This window comes from Macaca thibetana, chromosome 7 (genome assembly GCF_024542745.1).
Source record: "Macaca thibetana thibetana isolate TM-01 chromosome 7, ASM2454274v1, whole genome shotgun sequence".
NCBI lineage: Eukaryota > Metazoa > Chordata > Mammalia > Primates > Cercopithecidae > Macaca > Macaca thibetana.
The window spans coordinates 160,304,500-160,323,461 of NC_065584.1; the positions used below are offsets into that span (position 1 = coordinate 160,304,500).

The 18,962-nt window shown below is 44.1% G+C and overlaps 1 protein-coding gene across 1 annotated transcript in view; it reads right to left on the reverse strand.

The window, feature by feature from the left end:
• PTPN9 (protein tyrosine phosphatase non-receptor type 9) overlaps nucleotides 1–18,962 on the reverse strand; it is a 107,113-nt gene that overhangs the window by 54,919 nt on the left and 33,232 nt on the right. Inside the window, exon 2 of the mRNA XM_050799847.1 lies at nucleotides 2,314–2,457. Within this exon, the coding sequence (XP_050655804.1) occupies nucleotides 2,314–2,457 (144 nt within the window). The remainder of the gene's footprint in view (nucleotides 1–2,313; nucleotides 2,458–18,962) is intronic.

The window sequence follows — 18,962 nt, forward strand, 5'->3', positions numbered from 1 at the left end:
CCTCAGGTAGGGTATTTTTCTCTGACTCAGTAAGAATCCTAATCCTAACCCTGAAGAGTAACCAGTATGTTACATTCAGGTGCAGGATCAAGGTTCTTAAACATGCAGCAGCACTGACATGGTACCAGGACACTAAAATATGGACCTCAAAAATGTCTGGACGCATACATCCTCACACATTTTCTAGGTTTAGGCCTCTCCTATGTTTAAATAGGAGTCTTCTCTCCACCTGATATTGTCTCCAACAGCAGCTACGACGACTTCATTTTCCTCACTCTGATGACCAGATTCTTTTTTTTTTTTTTCAATCAAGACCGAGTCTCACACTGTCGCCGAGGCTGGAGTGCAGTGGCATGGTCTTGGCTCACCGCAACCTCTGCATCCAAGATACTCTCTTGCCTCAGCCTCCTGAGTAGCTGGGATTACAGGCACATGCCACCATGCCTGGCTAATTTTTGTACAGACGGGGTTTTGCCATGTTGCCCAGGCTGGTCTCGAACTCCGGGGCTGAAGTGATCTACCTGCCTCGGCCTCCCAAAGTGCTGGGATTACAGGTGTGAGCTACCACACCCTGCCTCTTCAGTCCTCCTCTTAAATGACAAGGTTGACCACTTACATTTCCTTTCTCCAGAGACATTCTCTACCTTTACATATCGATAACAAAAAAAAATATTATCTTGGTTTGTCCTATTTCATCAACTGCTTGTTTTTTTTTTTGTTTTTTTGTTTTTTTGTTTTTTTTGAGGCGGAGTCTTCACTCTGTCGCCCAGGCTGGAGTGCAGTGGCACCATCTCGGCTCACTGCAAGCTCCGCCTCCCGGGTTCGCGCCATTCTCCTGCCTCAGCCTCCCGAGTAGCTGGGACTACAGGCGCCCGCCACCGCGCCCGGCTAATTTTTTTTTTTGTATTTTAGTAGAGGCGGGGTTTCACCGTGTTAGCCAGGATGGTCTCGATCTCCTGACCTCGTGATCCGCCCATCTCGGCCTCCCAAAGTGCAGGGATTACAGGCATGAGCCACCGCGCCCGGCCCAACTGCTTGTTTTTAAACCTCTTAGGCTGGGGACGGTGACTCACGCCTGTAATCCCAGTACTTTGGGAGGCTGAGGTGGGCAGATCACTTGAGCTCCCTCCCTCCCTCCCTCCCTCCCTTCCTTCCTTCCTTCACAGAGTCTCACTCTGTTGCCCAGGTTGGAATGCAATAGTGTGATCTCGGCTCACTGCAACCTCCACTTCTTTGGTTCAAGTGATTCTCCTTCCTCAGCCTCCTGAGTAGCTGGAAATGTGGGTGCCACTACACCCAGCTAATTTTTGTAGTTTTAGTAGAGATACGGTTTTGCCATTTTGGTCAGGTTGGTCTCAAACTCCTGACCTCAAGTGATCCACCTGCCTTGGCCTCCCAAAGTGCTGGGATTAAAGGCATGAGCCACTGCACCCAGCCCTAGTCTCTCTTTCTAAATAGTAATCTCTGCCCCTGGAACACAGTAAGTATAAAATAAGTATCTGTTGAGTAAATGAATAAATATTGAATGAGTTGGTCCACAACATAGATGTAACCGAACTTCAGTTAAGCTAATCCTAGTGCTTGTTATCCCAGTTTTTTTTTTAGGGAGATTTTGTATTTCTTTAGAAGGATTCTGACCCCAAAGTAACATGCTGTATAGTGTTTTATCAAAGACACTACAAACTGAGAAAGCAAACAGAAGCACAAAACCAAAGTGTGTGCCCCCTCAAAAAACAAAAATCAAAACAAAGTAAAATCCAGATGCCGCTACATTTGCATAAAGATGCTTTAAGATAATGGACCTAGCTAAATGCAGTTGCTCTTCTTTTCCAGGGTTAAAACTTCCCTTCCTAAAAATAAAAAAAATAAAAAAATAAAATAAAAAACAACTTCCCTTCCTAAACTGCCCACTAAGCTCAGCATTCATCTGAATGGCAAGTTTCTAAAAGCCCTAGACATCCTAAAAACCAACAGATTTTCATGTGGCCAGAGTCCAGTGAAAAGAGCTAGGATTAAAATTCTAGGAAGGGTGAACCCCTGTCCTGCCACCAGGATGCTGTCAGGCTACTTCCTCCATCTCAATCATTAGATGTGGTATCCTGGTGTACAATCAAAACTTAGATACAAAAGTAGTGACTTCCAGCAGCTGCCTTGCCCAGCTTCAGCTCTCACAAAGGCTCCTAGATATGGATTCATTTTTTATGGGAGTGGGGAGGAACACTTAGAGAACCGATGTGTGTGTCGAGCATGATAGGGACAACAGCAACACTAAGCCCAACTGCCACAGGTCTAGTCCACCCCTGAGCAACATACTCTGTAGGAGTGGAACAATTCTATGGCACGGAGCACATCAAACTTCCTTGCCATGAGGAACTTGACAGCCACATTCCAAGACAGCGGGGAAACATTGTACTGAACTGTCCACTTGTTAATCTCTTCGAGAAACTGCTTGGTAGCCTGTTTGACAAAGAAAGAAAGAATAATTAGTAAGAAGAGAATATATGGAGTCAAAAAACAAACAAGTAAAAACTATCATCCCTTCCCCAAGCAAGTCTGAACCAGTTTGCTACAGGGAGCAGAGAAAGACAAACAAAAAGGTAGAAACAGGTCTGAAACTGAAATAGTTAAAATTTGTATAATTCAGTGAAGCCAGAAGCCAGATCTAGGTTCAGAGAACAGGACTTAGCACAGGTATGCATGAAAAAATGAGGGGGGAGAAGAGCTATCCTGAATGAAATGCAAATTACTGGTCCCAAAGCAAAAAAAAAAAAAAAAAAAAAAAAAAAAAAAAAAAAAAAGCTGGGAGGCCACATTTTGGGAGGTGGAAGCAGGAGGATCACTTGAGGTCAGGAGTTCAAGACCAGCCTGACCAACATGGTGAAACTCCATCTCTACTAAAAACACAAAACTAGCCAGACGTGGTGGTGCATGCCTGTAGTCTCAGCTACTTGGGAGGCTGAGGTAGGAGAACTGCTTAAACCCAAGAGGCAGAGGTTGCAGTGAGCTGAGATCACGCCATTGTACTCCAGCCTGGGCAACAAGAACAAAACTGTCTTAAAAAAAAAAAAAAAAAAGAAAAAAAAAAAGAAAAGTGGCCAGGCCTTCCAAAGGATTATTGCCTAATACACAGTGTAGTATAGCAGTCTCAGCTGCTGCTTTGGTCCCACAAGCCAATTGGACACAGCAAAAGAATCAGAAAATGGTTTTGGCTTTGGAATTTGAAACCAATAAAACTATTAAGAAGAATTTAACAAATCAAAAGAGCAGCTATTCTTTGTGCTGACTGACCCCACCGCACCTTTTCATGCTTTACATGGCAACCCCAAAACTGGATACTAGTATCCACAGTCAGTAATAGCCCCTCTGGATAGTGGTTTTGGAAAGGGGAGGAAATTTTTCATTTTTACTGTCTGAGCCAGGCTGGCAAGATGCCTGCTTCCAGAACTGTTTCTATCTCTCAACTAATTCATGTTCATTTATGTACTCTCACCCTATTTCTCCTTACATTAAACCAATTTCCTTTTTAGACAAACTACTTTTCTCTTTCTTCATTTTAGAATGATTTAAATTGGGATTTTTATTTTTTTCTTTTTTTGAGACAGGGTCTCACTCTGTGACCCAGGCTGGAATGTAGTGGCACAATCTTGGCTCACTGCAGCTTCAACCTCCTGGGCTCAAACAATCCTCCTGCCTCAGCCTCTCGAGTAGCTGGGACTATAGCCATTGCATGTGTCACCATACCCAGTAATTTCTTTGTTATTTTTAGTAGAGACAAGGTCTCACTACATAGCCCAGGATTGGTCTCAAACTCTGGGGCTCAAGAGATCCTCTCACTATCCCTCTCAAAGTGCTGGGATTACAGACATGAGCTGCTGCCCTCAGCATTTTTTTTTTTTTTTTTTTTTTTTTTGAGACAATGTCTCACTCTGTCACCCAGCAGACTGGAGTGCAGTGGCACAATCACTGCTCATTGCAGCCTTAAACTCCTGGGCTCAAGGGATCCTCCCGTCTCCGCCTTCTGAGTAGCTGTGACTACAGGTGCATACCACCACACCTGGGTAATTTTTTTGACTTTTTTGTAGAGACGAGGACTCCCTCTGTTGGCCAGGCTGGTCTTGAACTCCAGTGCTCAAGTGATCATTCCATCTTGCGTTCCCAAAGTGCTGGGATTGCAGCTGTGAGCTAAATTGGGATTTTTTTTTTCCCTTTTTTTTAGACAGTCTTGCTCTGTCGCCCAGGCTGGAGTGCAGTGGCGCGATCTTGGCTCACTGCAACATCTGCCTCCTGGGTTCAAGTGATTCTTCTGCCTCAGCCTCCCAAGTATCTGGGACTACAGGTGCACACCACCACGCCCAGCTAATTTTTGTATTTTCAGTAGAGACAAGGTTTCACCATATTGGCCAGGCTGGTCTCCAACTCCTCACCTCATGATCCGTCCACCTCAGCCTCCCAAAGTGCTGGGATTACAGGTGTGAGCCACCATGCCCAGTCAGGAATAATTTTTTTGTAGGCATTCTACACTACTAAAAGCTTCATGCACAGCTATTCTGTCCCTTCCATCCAGAAACTTTTCTCAGCTGTTTGTCTACAATATGATGAATCTGATGAGAATTCTGAATTTTAACCATACTTCTATTCCCAATCAACCCACAGTTATGAGTTATTTATTCATATTTAATAAGCACCTGTTATTTGTGTTTTTTTGTTTGTTTTTTTGTTTGTTTGTTTTTTGAGATAGAGTGTCACTCTATCTCCCAGGCTGTATGTAGTGCAGTTGCCCGAGCTCAGCTCACCACAACCTCTGCCTCCCAGGTTCGAGCAATTCTCCTGCCTCAGCCTTCCGAGTACTACGCCCAGCTAATTTTTTGTATTTTTAGTAAATATGGGGTTTCACCATATTAGCCAGGCTGTTCGCGAACTCCTGACCTTGTGATCCGCCCTCCATGGCCTCCCAAAGTGCTAGGATTACAGGTGTGAGCCACCATGCCTGGCCATAAGCACCTGTTATTTGTTAAGCTAATACTTGCACTGAGAGGTATAAGGAATACAAAAATGAGGTTTGCTTCAAAAGGTATAAAACTAGCTTACCATGTGACCATGGACAAGGTAATTCTGTCTTTGCTAATTTTTCAATTGAAAAATAAAGGGAGGGCTGGGCATGGTGGCTCACAACTATAATCCCAGCACTTTGGGATGCCAAGGTGGGTGTATCATTTGAGGTCAGGAATTCAAGACCAGCCTGGCCAACATGGTGAAACCCTGTCTCTACTCAAAATACAAAAATCAGCCAGGTATGGTGGCGCATGTCTGTAATCCCAGCTACTCGGGAGGATGAGGTAGGAAAATTGCTTGAACCCAGGATGTGGAGGTTACAGTAGCCAAGATCGTGCCATTGCACTCCAGCCTGGGTGACAGAGCGAGACTCTGTTTCAAAGAAAAAAAATGGTTGGGTGCGGTGGCTCATGCCTGTAATCCCAGCACTTTGGGAGGCTGAGGAGGGTGGATCACGAGGTCAGGAATTCGAGATCAGCCCGGCCAATATGGTGAAACCCTGTCTCTACTAAAAATACAAAACTTAGCTGGGCGTGGTGGCATGCGCCTGTACTCCCAGCTACTCAGGAGGCTGAGGCAGAAGAATCGCTTGAACTCAGGAGGCGGGGTTGTAGTGAGCCAAGATCGTGCCATTGCACTTCAGCCTGGGCGACAGAGCGAGACTCCACCTCAAAAAAAGAAAAAGAAAGGGAGGGCTGGGTGCGGTGGCTCACACCTGTAATCCTAGCACTTTGGGAGGCCAAGGCAGGAAGATCACTTGAGGCCAATTCTAGCCTGGCCAACACAGTGAGACCCTGTCTCTAGAAAAAAAAAAATTTTATATATATATATATAGAAAACAAAAATAAAGAGAAAAAGCATAATAGCAATGACCTACTTCGGAGTCTTGGCAACAAGTCCTACCTTGCAAATACAATCCAAATTGCTACACACTGGTTAAACAACTGGCAAACTAAAATCCCAGGAGAGTCAGCAATACCTCATAACAGAGCATCTGATTCATCCTCCAATTTCTAGGAAAGGACAAAAGTAGTTGGGGAAAGTCTAAACGGCCTGAGGCTGCACCTGAGCTTTACAGCCTTACAATTAAGGCAACATAGCTTACACCATTGGAGAAGGAAAGCACCAGCAAAACCAATCAGGCAAAGTGCATGAAAAGAGCCAAGAAATAAAGGCCATGAAGAAAAGTTTTCAGAAGATCATTTTGGCCTGGAACCAGCTGAAGCCACGCCAGAGAAAATAGTTTGACTTGCCTCTGTGGAGTGAGTGGCCAGCATCAGAATGAGGAAAGATGGAAGGAAAAAGAAGTGAGCACAGAAAGATCCCAGAAATAAAACTCTAGCCAGTCAGTAAATTCCCCAGGAGACTTGGTACCTGTTTGTTTGTTTTTTTGAGATGGAGTCTCACTCTATTGCCCAGGCTGGAGTGCAGTGGCGCAATCTTGGCTCACTGCAAGCTCCGCCTCACCGGTTCATGCCATTCTCCTGCCTCACGAACTCCTGACCTCGTGATCCGCCCACCTCAGCCTCCCAAAGTGCTGGGATTACAGGTGTGAACCACCACGCCCGGCTGAGACATGGTAACTGATTTTTAATTAACCTATTATATTTTAAATCCAGTTCTCTAGTGGGCCTCTCTGATGTTGCTTATAGAATAAAACACCAGAATAATAGAACATATTTTTCCTGCTACTTAGCTGGGTATACAATATCTAATGAGAAATAATCAACAGATAAATCAATGTATAAGTAGAATCAGAAAATCTAAATGACCAAGAGGTGATATGAACTCATCACATATCCATCTGTTAAGATAACTTTTCATTTTTTGGCCGGGCACAGTGGCTCACGCCTGTAATCCTAGCACTTTGGGAGGCCAAGGCGAGCGGATCACGAGGTCAGGAGTTCGAGACCAGCCTGGCCAACATAGTGAAACCCTGTCTCTACTAAAAATACAAAAAATTAACAGGGTGTGGTGGCAGGTGCCTGTAATCCCAGCTACTTGGGAGGCTGAGGCAGGAGAATAGCTTGAACCTAGGAGGCGGAGGTTGCAGTGATCCAAGATTGTGCCACTGCACTCCAGCCCAGGAGACAGTATGAGACTGTCTCAAAAAAAAAAAAAGATCTTTTCATTTTTCATAAATAAACCATGTCCTAATAAGAAAAAGGCACACAGGTTTCACACACTTCCTTCAAAGTACATCTTGCCTTCCTTTTTATTAAGCTCAGTTACTCCAAGTTTCTTAGTGTTCTGTAGCTCCCAAGAGCTGTTGCCTTGAGCTGACCTCTGTCCCGCTGCTGGTCAGGATGTTATTCTTGGCTTTAAGCACAGGAACAGTTCCTCCTGGTTTGGTCTGACCAGGCCTTGCATGTAGAGAGTCCAGTGTACTGTAAACAGTGATGTGATATTTACAGATACAAATACACACGCATAGCACCTGCTCTGTTCAGCCTCAGATTACCCTCCTGCATACCCATCCCTCTGGTGGAAGAGATGAACCTCTAAAAGGAGTCAGAAAGAAGGGTCTCATCTTCAACAACCTTCCTTTAGACAGTTAATCAGATTTCTCCCTCTGTTTACACATGGGTTTAACATAACCACTGAGTACAAACTAATTTGTAGCCCTATTGGTTACCAGAAAAACAAGTCCCAGAAACTTTAATGAGCAACACACTCTTCAGAAGGGATAACTGAAATTCTCGAAATTAAAATTCAGTGTATTTCCTAGTGAAAGAAAGAATGGGTCAAAAGATGAGTCACAGCTTAGAAAATATTTTAAGTCCAGGACAGTGGTTTGAATCTATCTACGCTTATGAAACACAAGTTGTTAACACCTGGCAGCTAAGGAAGAGCTGGAGTTCAAACAGCTCTGGTCTTCCTTTGGGATAAGATCTGAATCGATAATATGGAGAAACTAACATTACCACTTACAACTCTCCTTAACCAGTTTTTCAGGTAAGAGTGAGATTTGTTTTGTTTTGCTTGAGATAGGGTGTTGCTCTATCACCAAGGATGGAGTGGAGCGATCATGGCTCACTGCAGCCTCAACCTCCTGGGCTCAATTGATCCTCCTGCCTCAGTCTCCTGAGTAGCTGAGACTACACGCACGCGTCATCATGCCTGACTAATTTTTTCATTTTTTAGTAGAGACGGGGTTTCGCCATGTAGCCCAGGCCGATCTCAAATTCTTGGGCTCAAGCAATCCGCCTTCCTCAGCCTCCCAAAGTGCTAGAATTACAGGCATGAGCCACCATGCCTGCCTGGCCTCAAGGGTAAGATTTGTTCCTGCATAGTCAAAAAGCATACTATAGTTACCTACTCCCATAATCATGTTTAAATAAATAAAAACAAGTTTCTTGACTATAGCCATGAAGATAAAGATACTGGAGAACCTGCTATAAAACAGCTGAGAAAGCTGTCAATTAAGCAGGGTACACACTGGACACAATTCACTAGTGTTCAAATAATGGTATCAGAGAGAATAAAACCAACAACATAGTCTCCATGTTACATCAAACTCTCAAGAGCAGCTATAATTTTGAGATGAGCTTTGGGTAAGGAACTAGTCACTCAAGAGGTCAAGAATAATGTGCTGGCACTCTCAGTTCCACAGGTAGTACCTTAAATCCTATAACCCAAGACAACCTAGGAGAGTGAAGAGCCAGACCGATAAGAAACCTGCTCCTGAAATAAAATTAAAAAAAAAAACTTTTGTCTCCTGAAATGTCAGTCAGCTAACCACAAAGGAGAAGGTTTAGTGTGGTTTTGGAGATTATAAAGTACCAATCCATCTTCTTATTCACTACTGTGTGTTATTTGGGCAAGTCATTTAACCTCTCTGAGCCTCAATTTCCTCACTTTGAATGAGAAACGGATGGAAGAGCACCCACTGCCATACCTAGCACTTGGTTGTCTCTGATTGGATGAATGTTCATTCTCTTTTTTCTTTACTCTGGTCATTTCACACTAAAACTTCTTTCAACAGAGATAGAGTTTCTTAGAATCATATGACCTCTGTTGCTTCCCTTTAGCCTCTATCAATGCAATCTCTCTAATCCATTTTATAAAAAACCATACATTTAAACTAGAAATATGTGTTCAGGCCAGGAGTGGTGGCTCACATCTATAATCCCAGCACTTTGGAAGGCCAAGGTGGGAGGACTGCTTGAGCCCAGGAGTTAGAGACCAGCCTGGGCAACATGGTGAGACCCATCTCTACAAAAAATTTAAAAATTAGCCATGCATGGTGGCACATGCCTGTGGTCCCAGCTACTCAGGGAGCTGAGGTGGGAGGATTGCTTGAGCCTAGGAGGCCAAGGCTGTAGAGCGCCAAGATCATACCACTGTACTCCAGCTTGGGTGACTGAGACTCTATCTCAAAAAAAAAAAAAAAAGGCCAGGTGCAGTGGTTCCCACCTATAATCCCCAGCACCTTGGGAGACCAAGGTAGGTGAATCACCTGAGGTCAGAAGTTTGAGACCAGCCTGGCCAACAGGGTGAAATCTCATCTCTACTAAAAATACAAAAATTAACCAGGCATGCTGGCTTGCTCCTGTAATCCCAGCTACTCAGGAGGCTGATGCAGGAGAATTGCTTGAACCCAGGAGGCGGAGGTTGCAGTAAGCCAAGATCACGCCATTGTACTCCAGCCTGGGTGACAAGAAAAAAAGAAAAACAAAAGAAATAAGCATTCAACTGAAAACACTTTTTTAAAGGACCAATTCTTCCTCATTCAGGGCTCTGTGGCTATAAAGAAAAAGCTGAGGCCAGAAGTATTTAGACTTCAGTTCCCATCTTTTTGTCCCTACTTTCAGACTACCCTGGCAGCTCCAGAGATTAACACTGCCATCCTAGGCACAAGCTCCTTTTAACAGCGCAAACTAACTATGGAAAGGTCTCAATACAATAAAGAAGCAGGTGTTGATACAGGTGTTGTGCAGAACAAATACCATGAAAAAATGCAGTCAGTCATCCTGCAATGAAAACCGAAATAAGGAAAGTGATTCAATGTAAGACGCAATGTCTGGCTTTCTTTTTTTTTTGTTTTTGAGACGGAATCTTGCTCTGTCGCCAAAGCTGGAGAGCAGTGGCACAATCTCGGTTCACTACAAGCTCCGCCTCCCGGGTTCACACCATTCTCCTGCCTCAGCTTCCCAAGTAGCTGGGACTTCAGGTGCCTGCCACCATGCCCAGCTAATTTTTTTTTGTATTTTTAGTAGAGACGGGGTTTCACCATGTTAGCCAGGATGGTCTCAATTTCCTGACCTTGTGATCCACCCGCATCAGACTTCCAAGGTGCTGAGATTACAGGCATGAGCCACCACACCCGGCCGCAATGTCTGGCTTTTACCAAATTTGAAGATACTTCTGTATTTCAACAAATATGCCATTTCTCCATTATTTCAGTGACGGATGCATTAATGAACTCCTTCCTCTCATGCCTCTCTCCTTCATTGTGAATTACTGCCTTTTTATATATATTGATACCTTCAGTCCACATTAATCTGCTGGGAGACAGACTCTGAGCAAAGACACTGGTTTGCTATAAGGCAGCAAGAGGTTTGATGAATTTCCAAACTAAAACTACAATTTTTCCATAAGCACTTTGTTAATGTACCAAAAAAGGAAACAAATCCAGTCCCTTTAATATTTACTGGTTTATCTCAAATATTTTCCACTTATCAGGAAAACATTGCCTTTTCTTAAAATGTGATTTTAAAAGAGATAATGCTTTCTTAAATAGGCTCTTACTGCATTTGGGAAAAGTTTTAAGTATATTTTCTAATTTTATCGTATTATAAAACAATGTAATAACAAAAATTTGCAAAAAAGTGAAAGGCCAGTCATAATCCCATCACCCTACACAAGTGTTTTCATGTTTTTTAATGATTTAAAAATTGAATTCAGGCCGGGTGTGGTGGCTCACGCCTGTAATCCCAGCACTTTGGGAGGCCAAGGTGGGCGGATCACGAGGTCAGGAGATCGAGACCATTCTGGCTAGCATGGTGAAACCCTGTCTCTACAAAAAAATATAAAAAATTAGCTGGGCATGGTGGCGGGCGCCTGTAGTCCCAGCTGCTCAGGAGGCTGAGGTGAGAGAATGGCGTGAACTCGGGAGGCAGAGCTTGCAGTGAGCCAAGATCGCACCACTGCACTCCAGCCTGGGCGACAGAGTGAGGCTCTGTCTCAAAAAAAAAAAAAAAAAAAAAAATTGAATTCAATGGAAACATACTAATAAATACACAATTTTATAAGTATATATCACCACGAGCACCATACACTTTTAAAGAAAAACTTAGGGAAGGGGAGAAGAAAGGATTAGTCAAACATTCACAACAAGTATTTGCTGAGGGCCCATTCTGTGCTAATCAGTACAGTAGTTGTTGAGAAGACACAACATAGATCGCTCCTAGGCCTTTGGCTAAGATCAAGTGAGAAGACACACACAGAGACATACAGACCCTATTCCAAACAGTTTACAATCATTTAACTATGGAGACAGATGTATAAGTAAGTCTTCACCATATAATGTAATAAGTTCTAGGAAGGCTCTATGAACAGAATGCTATGGGATTCAAACTTTCTCTACGGATATAAAAAAATTTTTTAGGAGTGCCTTGAAGGATGAGTAGGAATTTGTCAGGCAGAGAAAAGTATTCTAGTCAGAGAAAACAAAATGTTTCAAATCAGGGTCATAAAAGAACAGGGCTTATTGGGGATATCACATAGCTAGTGTGTCCAATGTGTATGAGGGAGAACAGTGGGAGATGTGTGAACAGGGGGACTGAACCAGACCAGGAAGGCGCTTGTATGCTACACGTCAAATTCCAGACATGGTCCTATAAACATAAAAGATTCAATAGAGATCTTTAAGCAAAGGGATGAGATGATGAGTTTGGTTCCCCTCTCCCACCTCAAAAAATAACTATAAGCAGTGGGGAAGTCAGACTGAAAGGAAAAAAAATCTAGCAACAGGGAGGTAAGTTCCCTGAAGACAGGGATCATATCTATTTTATTCACCTAGTTCCTAGTACTGTGCCTGCCACAAAGCACTTACTTAATAAATACCTACGATAAATGAATTAATTAATTATTGAAGTCTCAAGAATATTAACATTTAGAGGGCAGACAGAAGATGAAGAACAAAGGAACTTTTAAATTTTCCTTTTAGAAATACTAGGCAGGCTGGGCGCGGTGGCTCACACCTGTAATCCCAGAACTTTGGGAGGCCAAGGCAGGCGGATCACCTGAGGTCAGAAGCTCGAGACCAGCCTGACCAACAATGTAAAACCCCATCTCTACTAAAAATACAAAAATTAGCCAGGCGTGGTGGTGGACGCCTGTAATCCTAACTACTCAGGAGGCTGAGGCAGGAGAATCGCTTGAACCCGGGAGGCAGAGGTTGCAGTGAGCCGAGATCGCGCCATTGCACTCCAGCCTGGGCGACACAGTGAGACTCTGTCTCAAAAAAAAAAAAACAAAAAAACAAAAAACTAGTGATTGCTGAAAATCAAAGAAATGGAGATTTAAACACAAACAAGAGGAATTGTCAAATATCTTCCTTAAAAAAAAATAGGCCAGGCTCGGTGGCTCACGCCTGTAATCCCAGCACTTTGGGAGGCCAAGGTGGACAGGCCATGAGGTTAAGAGATCAAGACCATCCTGGCCAACATGGTGAAACTCAGCCTTTACTAAAAATACAAAAAACTTAGCTGGGCGTGGTGATGCGCACCTGTAGTCCCAGCTACTCCGGAGGCTGAGGCAAGAGGATCACTTGAACCCGGGAGGCGGAAGTTGCAGTGAGACGAGATGGTGCCACTGCACTCTAGCTGGGTGACAGAGCGAGACTCTGTCTCAAAAAAAAAAAAAAACTTGCCGGGCACAGTGGCTCATCATGCCTGTAATCACAGCACTTTGGGAGGCCGAGGTGGGCAGATCACGAGGTCAGGAGATTGAGACCATCCTGGCTAACATGGTGAAACCCTATCTCTACTAAAAATACAAAAAATAAGCCGTGCGTAGTGGTGGGTGCTTGTAGTCCCAGCTACTCAGGAGGCTGAGGCAGAAGAATGGCGTGAACCCAGGAGGAGCTGAGATTGCGCCACTGCACTCAGCCTGGGCGACAGAGCAAGACCCCGTCTCAAAAAAAAAAAAAAAAAAAAAAAAAGGCTAGGTGCGGTGGTTCACGCCTGTAATCCCAGCACTTTGGGAGGCCAAGGCAGGCAGATCACCTGAGGTCAGAAGTTTGAGACCAGCCTGACCAACACTGCAAAACCCCGTCTCTACTAAAAATACAAAAATTAGCCAGGCGTGGTGGTGGGCACCTGTAATCCCAGCTACTCAGGAGGCTGAGGCAGGAGAATCACTTGAACCCGAGAGGCAAAGGTTGCAGTGAGCTGAGATCGTGTCACTGCACTTCAGCCTGGGAAAAAGAGCGAGACTTTGTCTCAAAAAACAAAAACAAAACAAAACAAAACCAAAAAACTTCACAGTAAAGATAGTTCTCACATTATAGGCTTCTCCAAGGAATGTAAAGACTTGGTTTAACATCAGGAAATCTATCAAAGCAATTTTTATGTTAACAGGAAAAGAAAAAAAGTATATAACCTTCTCAACAGATGCTGAAAATGCACTGCATAAAATCCATCACACATAAGCCCCATAATTTTTTTGTATTAAAGATGGGAAGGCCAGCAGGTCTGCTATTACCACCATTATGCAACATTGCACTGAAGGTCATGCCTAACACAGCCAAAAGATGCATAACAACCTGATGCATAAAGACAGGAATTTTAGGCCAGGTGCACTCTGGGAGGCCACGGTGGTCGGACTGCTTGAGCCAGGAGTTCAAGACCAGCCTAAACAACATGACAAAACCCGTCTCTACAAAAAATACAAAAATTTGCCCAGCATGATGGCACACGCCTATAGTCCCACAAGTGGGAGGATCACTTAAGCCCGGGAGGCAGAGGCTGCAGTGAGCTGAGACTGCACCACTGCATGGCACCCCAGCCTGGGTGACACAGCCAGACTCTGTCTCAAAAAAAAAACAAAAAAAACAAAAGGAATGTTAAGGAAGAGAATAAAATTCAGAAACCATACGGTGTATATCTAAGTATATAGTATATGAAACAAATAATATGACAATTAGTAAGCAAAAAGTATTATAGGAATTTATATATGCATATAAGTATTTGTAGGATACACAAAAAACTGGTAATAATGGTCACCTCTGGGGAGAAAAAATGAACTGAGGCTGGGTGCAATGCTTCACACCTGTAACCCCAACACTTTGGGAGGCTAAGGCAGGAGGATCACTTCAAAGTCCAGGAGTTCCAGACCAGCCTAGGCAACAAAGCAACACCCTGTCTCTATAAAAAAATTAAAAAATAAAAAAAGAAAGAAAAGAAAAGAGAAAGGAAGGAAGGAAGGAAGGAAGGGAGGGAGGGAGGGAGGGAGGGAGGGAGGGAGGGAGGACGGACGGACTGGGAAACAGCATGGGAAGATAAACTATAAGCAACCCTTAAAATTTGTTTTTTTGGCTGGGCGCGGTGGCTCACGCCTGTACTCTCAGGGGTTTCACCATGTTGACCAGGATGGTCTTGATCTCTTGATATCATAATCCGCCTGCCTTGGATTATAGGCGTGAGCCACCGCGCCTGGCCAGTGATTTATCTTTAGTAAACAAATTACCATTTACTATCTTCTCTCTGAAGGAAGCTGGTATTTAGAAGATTTTTTTTTTTTTTTTGAGATGGAGTCTGACACTGCCGCCCAGGCTGGAGTGCAATGGCGCAATCTTGGCTCACTGCAACCTCCGCCTCCCAAGTTCAAGTGATTCTCCTGCCTCAGCCTCCCGAGTAGCTGGGATTACAAGCGTATCTGGCTACTTTTTGTATGTGTTTTTAGTAGAGACGGGGTTTCACTACTTTGACCAGACTGGTCTCAAACTCCTGACCTCGTGATTTGCCCGCCTTGGCCTCCCAAAGTGCTGCAATTACAGGCGTGAGCCACCGCACCCGGCCTAGTACAGAATATTTAATTGGAGGGCCACAAAGACAGAAATGTTCACCTATTTGAATATGTGAACTTTTTTTTGTTTTTTGAGACGGAATCTCCCTCTGTCACCCAGGCTGGAGTGCAGTGGTGCGATCTCAGCTCACTGCAACCTTGGCCTCCCAGGTTCAAGTGATTCTTCTGCCCCAGACTCCCGAGTAGCTGGGATTACAGGTGCACACCACCACACTAGGCTTACTTTTGTATTTTTAGTGGAGATGGGGTTTCACCATGTTGGCCGGGCTGCTCTCGAACTCCTGGCCTCAAGTAATCCGCCTCAAGCAACTCCCCTGGCCTCCCAAAGTGCTCCAATTATAGGCGTGAGCCACCACTCCTGGCCTGAATGTGTGAACTTCTAAATTATATGTCACGTTTTATTTATTAGCAAGTGTGGAATATAGAATTTCTTATGGCTAAGACCTGTAAAGGTATCATTAAAAAATTTAAAGACATAGAATACCCCACAGTTTCTCTACCTTTTTGAAGGAAAGCATCAGAAATAAAAAACAAAAGTGAAACTGACTTTTAGAAAAGTTTAGTCCATAGAGATACAGCAAATAAATAGGCACAATAAAAGAAAGGGGAGTAGAGTCAACTAAGTTTGAGTGCACTGTAAATAGTTTTTAAAAAAATAAGGTGTGACGGGCACATTGGTTTACGCCTGTAATCCCAGCACTTTGGGAAGCCAAGGCAGGTGGATCTCAAGAGTTCGAGACCAGCCTGGCCAACATGGCAAAACTCTGTCTCTACTAAAAATACAAAAATTAGCTGGACGTGGTGGCACATGCCTGTAATCCCACACTCAGGAGGCTGAAGCAGGAGAATCACTTGAACCCAGGAGGTGGAGGTTGCAGTGAGCTGAGATCGCACCAGCCTGGGTGACAGAGCACGACTCTGTCAAAAAAAAGAGAGAGAGAGAGAGAGAGAGAGAGAGGAGGGAGGGAGGGAGGGAGGGAGGAAGGAAGGAAAGAAGGGAGGGAGGGAGGGAGGGAGGAAAGAAGAAAAGGAAGGAAGGAAGGAAGGAAGGAAAAGAAAATGTGAAGCAGGTCTCATTGGAAGCACTACTTCTGCTGCCTTCCTGTTTGTACTTTTCAGCTGCTGAGAATGATCCAGACGGCTGCTGGGTGAGGTGATTCACGTAATCCCAGCACTTTGGGAGGCTGAGGTGGGAGGATTCCTTGAGACCAACATGGGTAACATAGTGAGATCCTGTCTCTATTTAAAACAAAAAAAGGATGATCCAGGTGGGATGGGATGACTCACGCCGGTAGTCCTAGCACTTTGGGAAGCTGAGGTAGAAGGATCGCTTGAGCTCAGGAGTTTGAGACCAGCCTGGGCAACATAGGGAAACCTCATCTCTAAAAAAAATAAATAAAAATTAGCCAGGCATGGTGATGCACACCTGTAGTCCCAGGTACTCGGGAGGCTGAGGTAGGAGGATCACTTGAGCATAGGAGGTCCAGGCTGCAGTGAGCCGTGATCATTGCACTTCAGCCTGGGTAACAATGAAACCCTGTCTCAAAAAATAAAATAAAAAAATAAATAAAATAAAATAAAATAAAATAAAATAAAATAAAATAAAGAGACAGGATCTTGCTCTTGCCCAGGCTTGAGTGCAGTGGCATGATCATAGCTCAGTGTAACCTTGAAGTCCTGGGCTCAAAGGATTCTCCTGCCTCAGCCTCCCTAGTAGCTGGAACTACAGGTGTGTGCCACCACGTCTGGCTACTTTTTAAATTTTTGTAGAGATAGGGTCTCACCAGCCGAGACTGGTGTCGCAATCCTGGCCTCCAGTGATCTTCCCCCATCAGCCTCCTGAAGTGCTGGGATTACAGGCATGATCCACCACACCTGGCCTCATTTTATTTATTTATTTGTTTGTTTTGTTTTATTTTATTTTTCTGAGACAGAGTCTCGCTCTGTTGCCCAGGCTGGAGTGCAGTGGTGCAATCTTGGTTCACTGCAAGCTCCACCTCCCGGGTTCACGCCATTGTTCTGCCTCAGCCTCCCGAGTACCAAGTAGCTGGGACTACAGGCGCCTGCCACCACGTCCGGCTAGTTTTTTGTATTTTTATAGAGATGGGGTTTCACTGTGTTAGCCAGGATGGTCTCGATCTCCTGACCTTGTGATCTGCCTGCCTCAGCCTCCCAAAGTGCTGGGATTATAGGCGTGTGCCACCGCGCCCAGCCTCATTTTATTATTATTATTTTTATTATTTTTGTTTTTTGAGAGAGAATCTCGCTCTGTTGCCCAGGCTGGAGTGCGGTGGTGTGATCTCGGCTCACTGCAAGCTCTACTTTCTAGGTTCACGCCATTCTCCTGCCTCAGCCTCCTGAATAGCTGGAACTACAGGCACACGCCACCACACCCAGTTAATTTTTTGTATTTTTAGTAGAGACGGGGTTTCACCGTGTTAGCCAGGATGGTCTTGATCTCCTGACCTTGTGATCCGCCCACCTCGGCCTCCCAAAGTGCTGGGATTACAGGCGTGAGCCACCATGCCTGGCCTTTATTATTATTATTTTTTGTTTTTGAGACGGAGTCTTGCTCTGTCACACCCAGGTTGGAGTGCAGTGGTGCAATCTCGGCTCACTGCAACCTCCACCTCCCAGGTTCAAGCAGTTCTCCTGCCTCAGCCTCCCAAGATTGAGAATCGCTTGAACCTAGGAGGCTGAGGTTGCAGTGAGTCAAGATGGTGCCACTGCAGTCCAGCCTGGTGACAGAGCAAGACGCCATCTCAAAAATAAAATAAAATAAAATATAAATCATTAATAGGACTACTCCCAGCAATCTAGATAAATGTACATACTGGGAACTCAGAACAAACTGCTTAAAACTACATCTGGCACAGAATCTTTCACAGTGAGTTTACAAACATTTTCTTACTTTAAAAGATAACCCATACTATCAGGTCTCTTTATTCTGATATCCACGTGTTGCAAGATAGGAAGTCTTTCTTGTTCACCCATTAAGGGACTATGTGAACTTCAAACTCAAAGCCCTACACATCTCATCAGAAAGAGTAAGGCCAAATAACTATGAAGAAAGGCCTAACACCCATCTGCCTGATGAAACCAAACGGGATGGTTCTGAAACCATGGGACTCTTCCATCTACCACATCAAGCATTATGCAAGAACCCAAGAAGAAAAAAAGCTAATTGCTATTAAAGGATTAATATCACACTGGGAACAGAACAACAGGAAACCAGGGTTGACCACGTAAAGCTTCCCATCTGAGTCCAAAGCTTCAGGCAACACTGAGGGGCCACAGTTAACTTGAGCTGTTAAACATGAAAAGCTCCTCAGTGTTAATGACTTCCTACCAGCAGAAGTGAAGGGCTAAGGTTTATTAGCACTCCATCAGCCAAACGTCACAGCCCAGATCAGGAATAGTTTGTCTCCAATACCTGATGAGCAGAAAATGTTCTATTCCTTTTCAAATGCTATTTCTGTCTCCCTTGGCTCATGGTTCCTTTGCATACATAAGACAGCATTAGTCACATATTACAGTAAAGAAAGCAATTCAATGCCTTCATTTTTTTAGAGCAAGATTTTGCCCCTCCCAGTTCACATAGACCAAAGAGCAAGGTCCTGCAAGAAATCACAATGGTAGCAACCATGTGTGAAGCATTTAAGATATACCAAAGGAGTCATACTATATCATACTCAACACTGACAAGCTAGGTATTATTAACCGCATAAAGAAATCAAAGTCTCACAGAGCCAAAGCAAACTGTCCATGGTTACTCAACCAATAAATGGTAGAGCTGAGGTTTTGAGCACTGAATCCAAGTCTTTTCAAATCCTTATAGTCTTTCCACTCCACTAAATGGGCATGTGAAATACAAGACA